Source organism: Anas platyrhynchos, chromosome 2 (genome assembly GCF_047663525.1).
Source record: "Anas platyrhynchos isolate ZD024472 breed Pekin duck chromosome 2, IASCAAS_PekinDuck_T2T, whole genome shotgun sequence".
Classification (NCBI taxonomy): domain Eukaryota; kingdom Metazoa; phylum Chordata; class Aves; order Anseriformes; family Anatidae; genus Anas; species Anas platyrhynchos.
The window spans coordinates 125,968,243-125,985,517 of record NC_092588.1 but is presented as its reverse complement, the minus strand read 5'-3'; the positions used below and the strand labels follow the sequence as shown (position 1 = coordinate 125,985,517).

Here is a 17,275-nt window from a genome sequence, read left to right as displayed (position 1 = left end):
AAAATAGCAAGAGGTGCTCCTCTTATACCATGCAGCTGGTAAGCAGGGAAACTACTCGCTACGTTTTTGCTATTAAATATCTGTTTTAAACCTTCCAGATACACTCCAGAGCTTAACCTAAGAGAGGTTTTAGGTACTCGGGGAGCACAGGGATGCATCCAGGTGAACAACTCTGCTGTTACACCATTTCGTCCTACACAGACTTTTTAAAGCGAAGCCCATTCCACTGACTATCTTGGGCTATTCTATGAAAAATGGCACAAAGCAACATCCAATCCCAAAAAATATCTCGGTAAATTAAGATTCCTCTGGGGCTCAAAAACTACAAGGCTGAAGCACTAGTGCTGCAGAGAGCAGCACCGAACTCCACAAGGCTTACCTGCTACACCTGGAGTTGGTGAGAATTCAGAGCCAAGGCAGATTTTTAAGCAAGTCTCTTCCATAACATAAAGAGGATGTTAGGAAGGACAAAGTACTTCATCTTTTATTTTTTTTTTAAAGTTTTAAATCTAATTCCTCATTACTGCTGTCCAGCCTTCAATCTCTAGTCAAGCCAAGAAAAGTTTAAAAACCGATGACTGGCAAGACAAACAGCTTCTTTTAAATCCCCTAGACCAAACTAACAGGCATAGATTTAGTTGAATTTATCCATCGCTAGTCTTACAACAGCAGAAGTGTCAAATTCACCACACATTCCCCATTATTACTGCTTTAATATAAATAAGATCTTCCATCCCAAAGGATTCAGTGCAATAAACCTTATTCACACCGCTGAAAAGTTGTCTTAAAAAAAAAATCAGGAACTTTTCAAGTATAAATCGATGCACAAAAGGCATGGCAAAGGTATCAGCTCTCATTTTGATGTCCTAGTAATTATTTTACTAGCTCACACACTGAAAGAACTGAACACCGACAAGAGATCGTAACTGGAATTCTGTGGAACCTTAATGTGATTCAGTGACCAAGTCCAGGAGGTGTAACACCTCCAAGGGACCGACAGAACGTGTGGGTTTTGTACTGGCATCACCAGGTTTTTGCCTTCCTTTCTGCTCACCCTGTCAAGACCCAGAAGTCACCGAAATTGACCGCTCTGCAGTTTGGCTCTGTCATTTTTATGCTGAATGGCACCAGATGCAGGACAAAAAAGCCAAACCAATTAGGCTTACGGTTTTCAGATGCTATTGTGCTTTTTTTTTTTTTCCCAAGTTATATTTTCTGATGAGTTCTACCCCGAAAGACAAAATCCCCTTCAACCACATAAAAATTGTGGGGACAGAACAGTAGCAAATTTTATCTCATACCTGCACTTTTGTTGCAAGCCCTACATGCTGTTTCAAGCTGTGCCCTCTCCCCTGCAGGATCTGCTCCCCCGAGGTGTAAGGCACCCTGCCTTTCAGCTGAGCTGCAGCACACAGCAGCATACATGCTTGGCAAGTGTGCACAATTTTATGCATTAAGCTTCAGACCAAAGACATGTTACTGAAAAATGCACCTTTCTGATTGACAAATTGAACATCAGAAGACATGTTAAGTAATATCCATACTAAATTTCCTATGAACATGGGTCTACATGGCTTATTCCCTCCCTTTTTTTTTTTAAGGCATTAACTTGGGTCATTATAAGTACACCTACACTAGTAAACGTGTGTCATGGTAAATGTTTCATAGCAGTATAGTTGATCTACACTAGTAAATGTATATTCATAATGTTTCATAGCAGTATAATTGAAACATCACAGCTTGTGTGTAAAGTCTCTTGTAATATTTTATATATACTTGATCAAAAATCTTGTTAATTACATCTTCATTAAACCTCACTTTTAAGGATCACCAGAGCAATCTTAGGCACTTCCATCACAGCAGCTCTGTTTAGGACACGGATTTACATAGCATACTACACAAAAACAAGCCCTAAACTTTCATACCAGACCTCCACCAAAGCCTCTGAGTACCCTTTCATTCTGTCCAACCAAAAAAGCCAAAAATTAAAATGCAGCCGTTAAATTTTAACCTTTTAAATAAATTGTAAAACTGTGAAATGTTGCAGCGGCACAGTTATGTTTAAAAGCACTTGTATACAAGATGTGTAACCATATTTTTGTTGGTAACCTTTATATTTGACATTTTTTTCCCTACTTTTATAACACCGTAAAAGTCTGCCGTGACTTTAGGAAGCAGTGTAAAAAGCACTCATAGGGACAGCCACCATCACCTTTTAAATAACCCCATTATTTTCCATTTCCTTTTTCACAGAAAACAGAAAATAGCACATGCTGTGAGGATGAGGATCACAGTAAGCACCGATTTTTTTTACGCTGGAGATTTAAAATACACTGTCATGATTAGAGAACAAAAAATAGAGTTTACACTTCTGCAGCCCCGAAAACTGCACTTTGTATGTATATAGTTTAAATGTTTATCTGCTAGGCTATTTCAGCTCACTTTGTATTTAACTAAGCATAGTAAATTTGGATAAAGCAAAGGCCTATACCATGCTATAGCTAACTAGCTTGTTCAGAGACCAACTCTGAACCTGTATCGTCATTAAAACAAGGTTATTTGCATCTGGTAACTTGTTTTCAAACACGCAGCATTTTGAGATATTTAAGTCAAGAGTAGGAACAGAGTTCATATGAATGACAATGATAATTTTGACCAAGTTCAGTACATTATTTAGCAGTTGATTGTTTCGAATTTACTTTGTGTACAGATTTGCAAGCTTACTGTCACACCAGGAAGGTAATTAGCATCCTTTTTACAATCCTACAGTACAGGTGAAGTGACAAGGAAACCTAAGTTAGTTGCTTTTACCCGGAGCACAGCCTAGCAGAGCTGAAATACCCCTCCCAAAGGTTTGATATTCAACCATTCCACCTGCACCTAGGCATGCCCAACAACTGAGGATTTCAGAGCATTTTAAAAAGCAATGAAGAGCAGAAGCTAAAAATACCCCGTTACCAAAAGAAAAAAAAAAAATATCAGCCTAAGGAGGGCTATGATGTTATAAGGATTCAACCACAGAATGAAATCATCCTTCCTTCGGAGTCACTGCTTGCTTTCTGCTAACACCAGCACTTACACATCGTCTTCAATGATTTCCCACAACATCACCCCAAAATTCAGCTCATTTCAAACCCCACTGCCACCAGTTCCCCATCTGCTCTTGGACTGAAGAGCAGGACAGCCCCAGGCACCTGGCAGAGCTGGGGCTATCACGGGGCTCACAGTCACCACCCCTTGCCCTGCCTCCTCCCAGACCTCAGAGAGCTGCTTCAATACCTCTTAAAACACGTGCACATCACTCACAAGGTGCAGGGGACATTCAGGGCTGGATACTAGAGGGAGAAGCAGGTGGCCAGTACACCTCTTTGCCCCTACCCCAAGGCAGCACTTACCCAGCCCCATCAGGTAGTACACACACGCTTGCATCTCCAGAAAACCCCACCAGCTCCAAAGCCACTTCTTCCTCAGGAACTTTCAGGGCTTCATCACATTGAAGCATGACTAAGTTCTGGACAGACTTTTCCATGCCTTGCCTTTATTATTATTATTTTCCCTTTTTTCCCCCTGCTTTCTTCAAGGGTACCACCCAAAGAGACCCACCCAGTGACACAAGCCAGAAGCCCAGCACACAGCAGCTTGCTGGAGGAGCTTCACACAGGATTTCCACCAATACTTTGTGGCTAAAAAGTTAACATAATAACATAGGTTTTATTCGGAAAGACATTTTGAGGAGCCACCACGCAGAGGGCTGACACGAGCACACGTGCGACGTGGGATCCTCGCTGCCGTTGGTGCGCTCAGCAGCAGCACTGCCATGCCAAGGTGCTGAGCTTCAGCCAATTTATGCTAAACCAGCACCAGTTGTACTAAGGGAACCACACGGACCAGGTGAGGCAAGCACAAGGGCCAGGAAGACAAACCACACACGTAAATATTTACTGCGGAGGAAGGGGCAGCAAATGAACGCAATTTTGTAATTTTACTGAAGCTAGTCCGACACAAAGGGAAGGCAATCTTTAACTCAGCCCTAAAGCTCGAAGGGCTCTGAATTATAATGATAAATCCATCTTCTGAATTTATCTCCTAAATCTTTCTCCGAGGTTCTCTGATTGCTTTCAAGGAGCAACACGTAACTTCGCCCTTCCACGGGTAAAGCACATGCTACATACCTGAAAGAATGATTTTGCTTGTGACTTGTCTTTAACTGAACAATTGTCACCAAGTCCATTTGTATAAAGGGTATGCACCTTTTAGCTTCAGGTAAAAGCTTGAAGCTCTGTTAAACACAGGATTTGGGGCATGCTTACACACCACCACCAAATGTTATTTCTTGCTTAAGAGCCAGGGCAAAGGAAGAGGTAGAAATCACATTTATAAAAAAATCCCTCCCAGCAGCATAAGAGGAAAAAGAAGTCTCCTAAAAAGAGGCATGCAACCTAGCTTAAGTGAGCACTTCGTGGAGGCAAACAAAACAGGCACCCAAATAGTTACCAGGACTAATAATTAAAACGGGACTTTATCATTTGCTATTAGGACTCAGACCACTGAGCACCAAACTTACCATTTAACGAGTAAATGAACAAAAAGGAAGGGTTACCTACTTGGATTACCATAAATTAATCTTTTCTCTTTTTTCTTAATCTTAAAAGGCAAACACTGCTGTACCAAGAAGCTTTCTGGCACATCTTTGGACGGCAACATTAGCAGCACGAGAGGAGTTTTACACCGCTGCTGCTGAGCACCGGCATTAAACTCAGAAGAAATTTAATGCTGAACGTGCAGTGCTAAAGAAAAAAAAAAAAACTCTGCTTGGGCTTTAAGAGCTGTCCGTTTCCCGTTTATTTTGCGCAGGTTATTAGAACCAGCTCCCATACACATGCTGAATCACAGAAACCTCCGGTTCCTCCACTGAGCGTTAGTAAATCCACAGAGCACATGTTAACCTACACGCTTAGCGCCTCTCAGGCTGCACTCAAAACGGAAAGATAACCCCTATTCGCATAGTTTTAAATAGCTAGCATCCCTGCAGGACGCGCATTTCTTCTAAGCATCCCGCCTGACTAATTGCGGGGTGGCTGCAAAGTTGGAGCAGGCGGGACAGGAACAAACACCGGGATATGGCAGCTCTCCTGCTAGGGTCAGGAGGAGCAAGATGCTGACCAGCAGTGGCAGCTTTTAGCTCTCCGTCACGGAGCCGTGCTGCTCCCCTCGCGTGCAGGACCTGCTCAGGTAACCCACCACAAGGCTCGCTGCACGAGGACTTGCAGCACCAGGACCCCCTGTGCCCAGCACCATGAAAAGACACTTCAGTGTTGAGAAGTTCTCGCTTGACCCCAGAGAACAGATGCTTCTGGGCACCACAGTAACAGTTTTCCCAAGGAAAACGTGGCTCATTCAGGTACCCGGTGGCCTCAGTGGGAAGGACCATGCACAGCAGTTCCCATTTGTGACCAACCAGCACAGTGGCAGCCTGCACTTTCCAGGATGCAATTAGCAAAAAAATTATTCCAGAATTGAAAACTATATCCAAAAAACTCAGACAATTAAATTTAATCCCCCCCACAATTGTTACCTGCCTGTGGTTGCTGTCAAGCTTTCGCTGGAAACTAATTTAAAGAGTTTTTACCAAAATTTGCAACAGGAAAAAGAACAGATGTGGTGGTTTACACTACAAGGCTTTTCTCTTATCTTGGACTAAACTACTGCCCAAATTCCTCATCAAACATCCTATAGATTATTGTTTCCGAGTGCTGCCATAAAGACACGCTGTTTTGAAGTTCTTTCTCTAGAAGCGGGAGGCAGAAGCGAACTGCTGCCCTACGATAACTAGGAGGTCGCCATCACACAGGGAACCCCCCAGAAGCATGCAAACCCAACAGCCCGCTTTATCACTAAAACCAAATTTCTGGAGGATCTCTCCCCTAACAGTTTTAAACCTACTGTTGGTCATCGCGTTCAACACCCCCACCTCACGTCTGCTTTCTTTTCGAGAGCTAGCTTTTGCCTTTGCTGCCTGGTGCACGCGGCTTCCCTGTCAAGGCTGGGGCAGTTTTTGCAAACTCGGTTTCCCGAGAGCCTCTCGGCAGCGGGGTGAGGACTTCCTCCGAGGGCAGGGGGAGCAGGAGCAGCAAGCACGCGGGATCAGGCCCCGGGATGAGAGCTGCCTGCAGTAGCCATGTGCCGCAGCTCCCCTTCGGTGGGTTTTCCGCCCCCCTCCCCTTCGCCAGCCCTCTCGCCCTGCTGCTTCCTCAAAACCGAGCCCCTCTTTGATGCAAACAGGCTGCATCTTTCACAGATCGCTCCAAATCCAAACGGCATGGGTTGTTTTTTTTCTTTTTATTCCAACCCTAACCACTGTTTAACACGAAGCTTCAGGAAAATGAGTAATTGCGAACGCATCTAATAATTGAAGATACGTTTTTGTAAACACAAGGTTTTGTTCACGCAGACCGGGGCTCGCTCCAGCTGGAATTTTAATTCCTGCACCACAACGCTTAAGGCTCCGTTAGGGCGCAGCGAGCTCCGTTTTTGAGGGAAAACTTACTTTTAAATTTTAAAAGTCCGGGTCCTGTGAAATCGATTTCCCAAAACAATACAACCCTGCCATTTTCAAAGGGGAAAAATGTATTAGACACGCAGCGTAGGCTACATATTTTAAAATAGCGTTCCTAAAGTTCAGCTGAGCATGAAAGTTAATCTTTCAAAAGTGAACATTCAGCTCCGATTGTGTTCAAGTGTACCAACACCAGCAAAAAAAAAAATGGACTATTTTTATAAGTTCTCCAGATATTTTTAGCAGGTCTCTTCTTAAACTGCAACTGATTTTATGGTAATGTGTCCTCCTATGTACACATTTTTAAGGATACACACGCGGTTTGAAAGATTTCTCAAACTACAGCCACTCTTTCGCTATCAGGACACAAAAAAAAAAAAATAAGATGGAATAAGGCCCTTCCCACCTGAAGATGTTTCATTTCAGGACTATTTCATTTCACTACTTAATCCCATACCTAACAAAATGCATCTGACACTTCCTATCCATGCTCTACTCCAAATTTCAACTTGATTGATATAGAAAATGCCTCATTTTGCCCATTAGAGGCAGTTTCCCATTCAGATGGGTAGAAGGGCGGTTTTAGGTGATGCTGGCTCCAGTGCACCACAAAGAGGCAGGCAACAGAGGAAGCACGTTGCTGCTGGGGTTACACTACACAGGAGATGGCTTTTACACTGTGTTTCTTGTGCACGCTGCTGCGAGAATGCACTTCGGTGAAATAACTCACATTATAGCTGGATACAATTTTCCTTTCCAAATTTCTACACACACAGAAGAAAAAAAAGCACCTTTTTCCACCCTTTTTTATTGCTATTAAATGTTACACATTCAGTATTTTAACATTTACCCTAATATTGACCCTATACTTGGCAAATAAAATGTGTTACTAAAAATACTCAACTACCAACATCAAGATTTCTTCTTGGCTAAACATATGCATCTTTCTACACACAAACTGATATTGCAGATTTGGAAAGATGCAGAAACAGGAGATTACATAAATAGATAGAATTTGTTATTTTTTAATTACCTGAAACATGCCCAAGCATATAGAAGCCCTTGCTCCCATACAGAAACTTTCCAGAGCCAAATTGCTTACTGCAGGTGAGGAGAAAAAAAAAAAATAACTGCCACTGCTGTGCCCACACTGATAAGTGAGCCCAGGAGCACCAAATCTGCTTCTCTACAGCACACCCCAAGCCCAGAGACCCTCACAGGTTTCAGATGGCGCTTTTCAACAATATTGTATTTATTTGAACAGCAAAAGCAAATAAATATATAGAGAAATGGAACACAGCATTTATGGTGAGTCACATTTCTAGACAAAATAAGGAAAACTTCGGGTTTTATCTTAGCTTTCCACCCTTAGCATTTAAGTGCACATACCCCTCTATACCCTGCATCAGATTGCCTTTTTGCATACAAAAACAAGTTGAGAGAGCACCCACGAGAAGAATTGCTCTGAAGAGCCCCGGAAGCACATCCTGCACCTAGTGCATCAATTCCACTTAAACTTTTCCACCTATTTCTCTCTCCCCCCCCGCAAAACCTGAAAAGTTACCCTCATGCTTTATAACATTTAAATTTTGCACCCATTCTCCATCTGTTTTCTGATTTAAAATAAACCAATTCCAGTTACAAAGCCGACTCAAACTGCAAGAGCAGAAATTCCACGCCCATAACACACTGTGCCTGTCTCATCAGGCTCACACAAGGACAAAGTCACCAAAAAAAAAAAAAAAAAAGCTGAGCCCCTGCCCATGCTCCACAGCACTGTGCTCTCTTTAGCAAGAGCTCAGGAGGAGAAAGCCCTGAAAGTTAAGATGAATTCAGGGAGAGGAAGCTTAAGGGGGGAAGTTTTTATTTGAGCCCTGCCCATGGTTAAGAAGGTGTATTTTAATACTGCCTGGGTCCCTGCTCATGGGCATTATGGGAAGCTTCACATTTTCTGTTAGGTAGGTAAATCCCGAGCTATTCAAGAATTTTTCAGGTCCAGACTAAGCATTTGAAGTCCACCCAAAAGCTAACCAGAAGCCATTAAAGGACTCCAGCACTGTAGAGTCCTATGCTGTGCACTTAAAAGAGTGACTGAAATGAATGCCTCCATTTTACAAAAATACCACCTTCAAGGGCTCAAAAAGGTGGAAAAGTGTTTTTAATACCCCACGCTTAAAAACAAAAAGAAATAGAGATTTCTTAAACATTTTCTGATTATACTTTACTACTCATGAATTACACTTCAAAAAAAAAGTATTTTTTTTTAATCCATCCCTACAAAATTTACCACATCTACACAAAACGTAATATCTACTACAAGTATGCTCTCAGAGTACCTTCCACAAAGGGAAGGCAGAAAAAAAAAAGAGAACAAGACCAAACTTTAAAGATGCAAGTTTAGAGATGTGTTTCATGTACTTCAGCCTATTAAAAAAAATGCAACAAAAAGTGATTTTGGTGACCAGACAGTATGAGGAGTTGTTATGAAGAATTTTCAGTTCTTGCCATAACAACTTGTTGTCTATATAAGAATCTCAAAATCTGTCCAGGTTTGTATTTTCCACTATAACTGTGACTTTCAAAGATATTTTTTTCCCCTCAGAAAAAAAAAAAAAATCCTGCTCACATCTGCAAAAGTAATGTGAGAACAGAGATTAAACCCCCCAAATTCACTACGTAAAATTTTTACCCTTTGCTTTTGAAAACACTAACTTGGACCCAGGCATGGCCTTCAGCCTCCATCCACAGAAAAGAGCACAAATACAGCTGGTGAGTGACATTTTCTATCATGTCTCCTTACATACAGCATGTTTCGCCCTGCTTCATATTTACAGAAGCAAAACTAAAAATGTCTGCCACTAAATTATTTTATTTTTTTTTTAAATAATGCTGACTGCTGTAGCCACCAGACATAGGTTAGCCCCGCGAAGCCGCTTCCCACCGCCTTGCGCACACAAGCCACAAACCCTAATTATACGAAAAATTAGCAACACAATTCAACGCCCACCCCACAGCGCAAGGCTCTCTCCTGGAACAGGCGGGTTTTGTGAGGACTTTGGGGCCTGTTTCCCTCGGATCAGCCTTCCTTCAGGCACTTGAGCACTACAGGTGAAGCAGAGCTGGAAAGCCATTACCTGCGCCAGGCTGTCAGGAGGCCACACCACCCGCGTGGCACACCTCTGTCCCTCTCCTCTCCCAAATTAACCCCCCCCCCAGGAGAGACAAACTGAATTTATTTTCTCAACAGAAACAAAGGACCCCAGAGGCGTGGGGGGGAGAAAGAATTGGCCTTCCAATCAGCAAAAATGCCTCGTCATTACCGCAGTTCAGGTGTGGCAAGCACTGTAGGCACCTGAAAGGGCTGGGCACAGCCCCAGGTGCCCCCAGTTAGCACCATCCCTTCCCCCTCACCACACACCCGCGACATCAGGGCCATCTGAATAACCAGATTGCAGCCCACATCGCCTTGCAGGGTGCCAGCTGCTCCTGGATGGCCAGGAGGTAGCACCCAAAGGCCCACACCACAAGTTTCATAGGCGCGGGCGCACGGGCACAAGGCTGCGGCCATCCTCCTGCACAAGAGGAGAGCTAATCCAAGCCACAGCCGTGGCCAACCGTGCCCCCCGTTCCTCCGCCGAGCGTGACCAGCAGGCTGAATTATTGCAATGCCTTTGCTGAGTTTTAAATAAAGTGACCTAAACCTTTAAATATTGCCATGGCCTTCCTCCATGCAGAGGGGTCCGAATGCAGAAATTCTGCATTCCTTTTGCATTCCCTTGAGATTTCCATAGTAAGTCAGGAATCTACTCCGAGCTTATTAAAGACTTTGCACCTCCCCCAAAATAATTCCCCACCCTTCCATCAAGAAAACCTTGACCAGGCCCCTTCTTTCAGCGGCAGCATATCCAGCCCTCCCTCTTTAAATACTTCCAGGGGGAGGGGAGGCCAAGAGCCACACACAGGCTCCGCACAGCAGGTAGAAAGGTAATTTTGCAAACCTGGGTGTGCCCACTCCAAACGTGAAGATCCAGCAGGGGCTGGAATGCAGTGACTACGGGGCCCAAGAATCTCACTCCCAACAGCCCGCCAGGCACCCTCCATCGCCTCGGCTCGGCTCCATGGCAGCCCCGACCGACACCACCTCCTGACCTCCCTTTACGTGACAAGGATATGGATTGCCAAACTCTTACCCTTTCCTCCCATCCACCTCAGTGGAGAGATACCTGCAAACCACCACTGGGAGCAAAAGGATACACACACACACACACACCCCAAAAAAAGAAGAAAAAACACAACAATTTAGGAATTTGTGAGGCAGTGAGTTAGAACTCCCCATGAGGCAGCCTCACAGCAATATGGGGGCAATACAATGTACTGAATTATTTCAATACAACGTACTGAATAATTTCAAAGCACTACAAAACTCATTTTTGCTGCTATGAAGCATCTTTTGACCCAACTTAATTGTACACTCATGCTTTAAGACAGATTTGACGTATTTAAAAGCGTGTGTAGACAGATTTAAAATGGTGTCACTTCCCTGCCCGTTTCAGACACGGTGGAGCGTGCAGGGCTCCATGGAAAGCTCCCCGGCCCTGCAGCGTGCAAACGCGCTGGGTGGGCCTGGTGAGCAGCACCCCCCGCCCTGGCCGTATCTGACACCCTCCCCTCGTGCAAAAAGAGACAGGGACTCCAGATAAGTTACTTTGAAAACACATTAATGGCCATTTGCACCAGAACACTCAACTCTTGAAGGTTGTGCTTTTACGCATATCCAGCGACTCTAAATACACACCCAGTAAGCAACGTCTAGAGACATGGAAAAAAATCTCCAACTTCGTGACACCACCCCTCAAAAAAAGAAAAAGTATTGTACATCTATAAAAGGAACAAGAAAGTTACTTTTACGTATGGAGGCCACTGAATGAATTTTAAGTGGCTTTCTATATTTGATTTTGGAAAAGGGGGAGTGGAAACAAAGGGGAAGGAAGTGCAGTTATGAGAAATGCAATTTAATTTTCTGTTAAACAGCAGTATAAATCTGAACTGTGTGTGTTTTAACAAATAAGGTCTTTGGGAGAAACAATGAAGGTATGCTGATACAATTATATCTGTTTTTTCCCCCCTCCAGTATAATGCCTATACGCAGGCAACGCATGCCTAGAGAAGTGCTAAAGTTCAGTGTACAATTCCTCTCAACCCAAGTTACAGACAGATGCACATTTCTGATAACTGCTAATTCACAAATATGAAGACACACTACCAAATATGAAGAATGGACTTTTACACTGTTTCAGCTGACGACCAAAAGGACAGGAAAATACATTTAAACACATTAAACAATGATTCAAAAAAGTTGGGGGCGGGGGGTGGAGGGGGTGAAGGGCACAGCTATTTTTAATTTACCTTTACCATGAGTGAAATGAATTTGTTTTCACCAGCTTAAAGAAAATGCTATTTGTGCAAGCTTGAGATGATAAAGCATGATAGTAAGTTCATTTATTATGGAGACTGATAGGAAGTGATCAATTCTTACATGTGGCATGGACTTTTCCTCCTCAAAACTAAAAATATTTTCCATCTACAATATTTTTTTATATACAAAAGATCAGAAATACAGACTGCTATAAACCAAAGTCATATATCTTGCATTATAAATGAGAAAGAGCACATATAGCATATTAATTTCCAATGAAAAGTATCAAGTATAACCATAAAGATTACCATGCTATGAATTGGCCCAGAGAGGGGCTCGCCCCCTGCCTTAACTAGATCAAGAATCCTCCATACTTTCTCAGGCAAAGATTTCCTCCAACGCTAAATAGCGATTAAACTTTTAATTCTCAAACACCAAGGCACAATACCCAGCAAGCCAGCTAATTCACCTTCTCAAATCAACTACGTTGAAGAGACTGCCCTTTTTAAAACAACCCTGAAATAGCAGAAGCCCCTTTTAACAAAGTTACACAGACAGACATACTTCCCAGATTGAATAATGGAGTGCAGGAACAAGCACGTGGAAAGTTTGATCTATTTTGCTATTTACTATCTAGTGCACGCCAGGTTTTCTCTGATCTAAACATTTGTGAAAGAAACACGCTGAATTGCTACAGGCAGTATAAAAATACTACCCTGCTATACTGCAACTATTCCTTCTTTACATGAGGCCCACAAAATTACTACCTTGCAAGAATTAAACATACGTTTAGAAATTAAGGATGCATAAATCCTGTCCTTATTGGGAAGAAATCATTCTCCTGCTGCTTCTCTATACCAGCTCAAAAGAGTGATGAAAAATCCTCCCGAACACGGATATTCAAACGCAGACCTACACTACGTGCCTATAAAATGCTGCGGACTCCAACATGGCAGGATCAGAAAATATGTATACCGGGATATTTACAAAATGCCTTTTGTTGCTGGAGCAGGGCTCATGTGCCTGCCCGTTATACAGTCCACAACACATTTCATTTCCTGCTAACACGCTGATTTTTTAACTCCTCTCAAGAACTTCAAAATTTAAAATCTTCACAATCCTCCGCCCTCGGACCACGATAACCTGCCTCTCCCACAAAAAGGTTTTTTTTTTTTTTTTTTTTTTTTTTAAATGCTACGGTGTTGCCTGGCCAATCCAGCCCATTAGAAATACATGGGGCGATTCTAGAAAGCCTCTAGGACAGCGGGGAGAGCACGACTGTGGGTTTAAGAAAGCAGCCCATTTATCTACGGGGAACAGAAACACAAACCTAAGCATTTTTCAAATTGCTTCTCACTGGGTAAATAGGGGTAATCCGAGGAGGGAGGGAAAAAAAAAAAAAAAAAAAAAGAAAGGAAGGAAAAAAAAATTTACCTTTGTCTTTTCGGGACCGAATGCTCAACTTCTATGAGTTTCCCATGCAGCTCCACTTTACCTGCGGAGCCAAAGAGAAGGGGAAAGGATTGGAGAGCGGCCCCGCGGCCCCCGCGCCTCCCCGCCGGGCTCCGCAGCGGCGCGGGGCAGGAGCCGGGAGCGCAACACGGTCCGGGCCGGCCGAGCGGGGCCCCGGCAAAGCCCGGCTCCCGGGGCTGCTCCGGGCACGGCCGAGCCGAGCCCAGCCGAGCCGTGCCGAGCCGCCGGGCCTCGGACACGGGAGGAGGAAAAGGGAAAGAAGCAGCACCGGCGAGCCCCGAGCTGGCTCGCCCAGCAGGGGATGCGTGAAGCCGCTTCGGCCGTATTTTATTGTTGTTGTTATTATTTTTAATCGGCGTGGTTTATTTATTTCTTTAGAGGATATATATATTTTTAAAAGGCACCCGAAAACAGGATGTCGGGGCCAGGAGCCGGCGCGCTGCTGGAGGCGGTGATGGGTGCGTGAGAGCAGCGAAAAGAAACCGAAATAAATCCCGGAGGGCACCAGCGGCTCCCCCCCACACACACACACCCCAAAGCCCCAAGACTTTGGGGCCGGGTGGGCGGCTCGCCCCCAGCCCTACAGGGAAACCCGCGGCCTGCGCCCAGCCGCAGCGATGGGGGCGGAGGGGGGGGTCCTGCAACCCACCCACCCACCCCCCCCAGCCCCAGGCTGTGGGGTGGGGAAAAAACATGGGGCCGCCGCAACGAGGGGCCGTGGGCCCAAGACTGCCGGCCCCACACGCCCCCCCCCCAGCACCACCGCCCCCCCGGGGGGCCGGGGAGCAACGGGGGAACGGCCCCGGCCGTGCCTGAGCTGGTGCCGGGGGTGGGGGGCACAGCGGGGACCCCCCCCCCCTCGGCCCCTCCGTCTGGGCAGCCGGAGCCGTCGGGGGTGCGGGGAAATTTGGGAGGGTGGGGGTGAAGAATAGGGCCGGGAAATTCGGAGGTTGGGGCGAAGGATGGGGCCGCTCACCTGAAAGTGCCTCGATGGCCTTCATGGCCCAGCTCTCGTCGGGGCAGTCGACGAAGGCGTACCCCGTCTTGACCAGGAACTGGCCCGAGAAGGGGATCTTGGAGTCCTTAAAGAGACTTTCCAGGTCGAGGGGGCTGACGTTCTCGCCGAGGTTGCCGATGTAGAGCTTGTTCATCTTCCTGGCGGCTCGGGGAGGCGCGCACGGCGGGCTGCAACCCTCGTCTTGCGAGAGGAGGTGGGGAGGGAGGGGGAAATAAAACAAAATGCGATGGAGGAAGGAGAGAGAGAGAGAGAGAGAGAGGGAGAGAGAGAGAGAGAGAGGACGGGAAGGGAAAAAAAAAAAAAAAAAAAAATCAGATCTGCAGCTCGCGTCCCTCCCTCCCTCTCTCAAGGGGTAAAAAAAAAAAAAAAAAAAAAAAAAAAATAACGTGGCCAAATGGGAGCCCTAAGTGCCTGCCGTGCTACCCGGGCGCATGGGGGGCGCGGGGGAAACACCCAGCGCCGGGGCCGCGGATGGCGGGCTGAGGAGAGGAAAAGGAGGAGGGAAAGAGGAGAAAAAAAAAAAAAAAAAACTACTTTTTTTGTCTTGCCCCCGAGCCCCTTTGGCAGCAGCAGGCGGACTATGAAAATGTCACACTACGTGCGTGCAGGCGCCGCCTCTCCGTATAAAAAAAAAAAAAAAAAAAAAAAAAAACACAGAGAAGGGGAGGGGGAGGGAAGGAGAGAAGGGAAGAAAAAAAAAAAAAAATTACTTGAATATTCCGGCTTTTTGAATGAGCCACGTGTTCAAACTACAAATCAACTTCTCACGTGAGGAATCCCAGCTCTTCAATTAGCGAGCGGCCGGGGCGCGCACAGCCGGAGGAGGAGGAGGAGGAGGAGGAGGAGGAGGAGGAGGAGGAGGAGGAGGAGGAGGGTGAAGGCCGGGGGGAGGCTGCCCAGGACAGGACAAGTTTAGAGAGGGCCGGGAGCCGGAGGGGGGAGGGAAGGGGAAACCGGAGCCGGGTGGGCGAGGGCCCTGCGCCGCCTCTGCCCTTCCGCCGGGGGGGCCCCGAGCAGCGCCGTGCGCCCCCGCTACCCGAAAACGGCTGGGGCTGGGGCTGGGGCTGGGGCGGCCGCGCCTCCCCCTGCGAGCTGGGGGGAGCCCGGCACGGAGGGAGGGGAAAAGGCACCGCAATGCCCGCCCCCCCCCGGCCGCTCCTCCCCCCGGCGGGCCAGGCTGGGGGGATTGTGCATTGGGGTCGCGCCTGGGCGAGATGGGGCGGGGGGAGGAAGAGGAGGAGGAGGAGGGGTGGGTGTGGGGGAAGGCGGAGGGGGTGGGGGAAGGTAGGTGGGTGGGTGGGTGGGAGGGAAGGGGGGGGGGCGGGGGTCTCTGCAGCCCCGGCGGAGCCCCATATGGTAATGTTTCTGCAGGGCTCTGCCGAGGAAAGGAGGGAAGAAAAGGGGAGGGGTAGAAAGGAAAAAAAAAATTAAAAAAAATATATTAAAAAAAAAAAAAAGACAAAGGGGTGGAGGACGGTTGGCCGGGGGGAGGATGGGGAAGGGGAGACCCGCGGGGCGAGGGGGCCGCGCTGGGTCCTGCGGCTCCCAGGGGGGGGTCGGGATGCGGGGGGGGGGTCCCCGCTCGCTGCTCGTCTGCTTGGGGGCGGGGGGGGGCCGGGCGCTGCCCCGGGCTGGCGGGGGCACACAAAGGGCTCGGCGCCCCCCTCCCTCCCTCTCTGCATCCCTCCCTCCCTCCCCCCCGGGCCGGTTTAAGGAACCATTCATAATTCTCCCCATTCGTGCGGATATACAATGGTGGGCTTGTGGGGGAGGGGCCGGGGTGGGGAGGGGGGTTGGGGGGGGGGGGGGGGTGTGGAGCCTTTCCAGCGCAAACAAAATGTTGCCCGAAAGATGAAGAAAGGAGACGGAAATGAAAGCCAGCGCTGCGCTCCGCACGGCCGGCTCGGGGGGGCTGGCTTGAAGGATTTCGGAGCACTTTTCCCGGAGGGCTGCCCCCCTTTTTCGCCCCGACCCCCGCCGGCCGCGGACGGGCTTCCCACGCGGCCGCCCCCACGCGTGGCCCCGCTCCGGCTCCTCCGGGGGGCCCCGCGGTTTGCCCCCGAGGTGTGTGTGTGTGTGTGTGTTGGGGGGGGGTCCGGCCTTTGTTCCCCCCGCGTGTCGCCGGGAGCCGCCCCCCTGTCGCCCGACAGCGTCGCGACATCGCCCCGCGGGCTCCTCGCTCGGGCCGGGGAACTTTGAATTGTCACCTCCCGGCCCCTGGGCGCAACTTCCATTTTGGAGCAGATCGGCAAATAGTTGTCTCGGGGGGAAAAAGCAGATTCCCCATCTATTTTATTATTTTTTTTTTTCCCTCCCCTACTAAGGCGCTGGCCGTGGCGCTTTCCCCTGGCCGAATTTGCGTTTCGGTAGCCCACCCCGAGCAGCCCGCCTGAAAGCAGCGATTTCCCCGTGGGAGCTGAAAGCAGCCCCCTCCCAACTGCCGGCTCCTTGGGCAAACTTGGGAGGGGAACCAGCCTCTCTCCCCGCAGATGAGCTGCTGCCTTGGTGCTAAAGCTGATTTTGCACCGAATTGCCGAGGCAGGCTGCGTGTGCTCATCTCGACGTGGTTGCTCCAGAGCCTTGGCTGGGGGCTCCTGGTGAAGCTGCTACCCAGGGCGCACACATCGCATTTACTCCTCCACTTTGCTAATCTGTTTTGCTGCAAGGTTTATTTTTTATTTATTTTTTTTTTTCAGAAACGAAGCTCGGGAATTCACAATAACAGGACGCATCGCTTGGCCAACATCACAAAATGCTTCACAATCAGATGGTTGGGGGGGAAAAACCCTGCTTATTAGCAATCCCTTTCTTC

The 17,275-nt window shown here is 47.5% G+C and overlaps 1 protein-coding gene across 3 annotated transcripts in view; it reads right to left on the bottom strand.

The window, feature by feature from the left end:
- IGF2BP3 (insulin like growth factor 2 mRNA binding protein 3) overlaps positions 1-15,330 on the bottom strand; it is a 107,272-nt gene extending 91,942 nt beyond the window's left edge. Inside the window, exons 1-3 of one of the 3 annotated variants that reach the window (XM_038174133.2) lie at positions 15,174-15,330; positions 14,422-14,643; positions 13,407-13,467 (exon numbers count right to left, since the gene is read on the bottom strand). In XM_038174133.2, coding sequence (XP_038030061.1) covers positions 13,407-13,467; positions 14,422-14,596 — 236 coding nt within the window. In that variant the 5' untranslated portion in view covers positions 14,597-14,643; positions 15,174-15,330. Of the gene's footprint in view, positions 1-13,406; positions 13,468-14,421; positions 14,732-14,997; positions 15,089-15,173 lie in introns of those variants that run through there. The other 2 variants (XM_038174134.2, XM_038174135.2) reach the window with 2 other exon arrangements.
- Between the last annotated feature and the right edge of the window lie 1,945 nt (positions 15,331-17,275).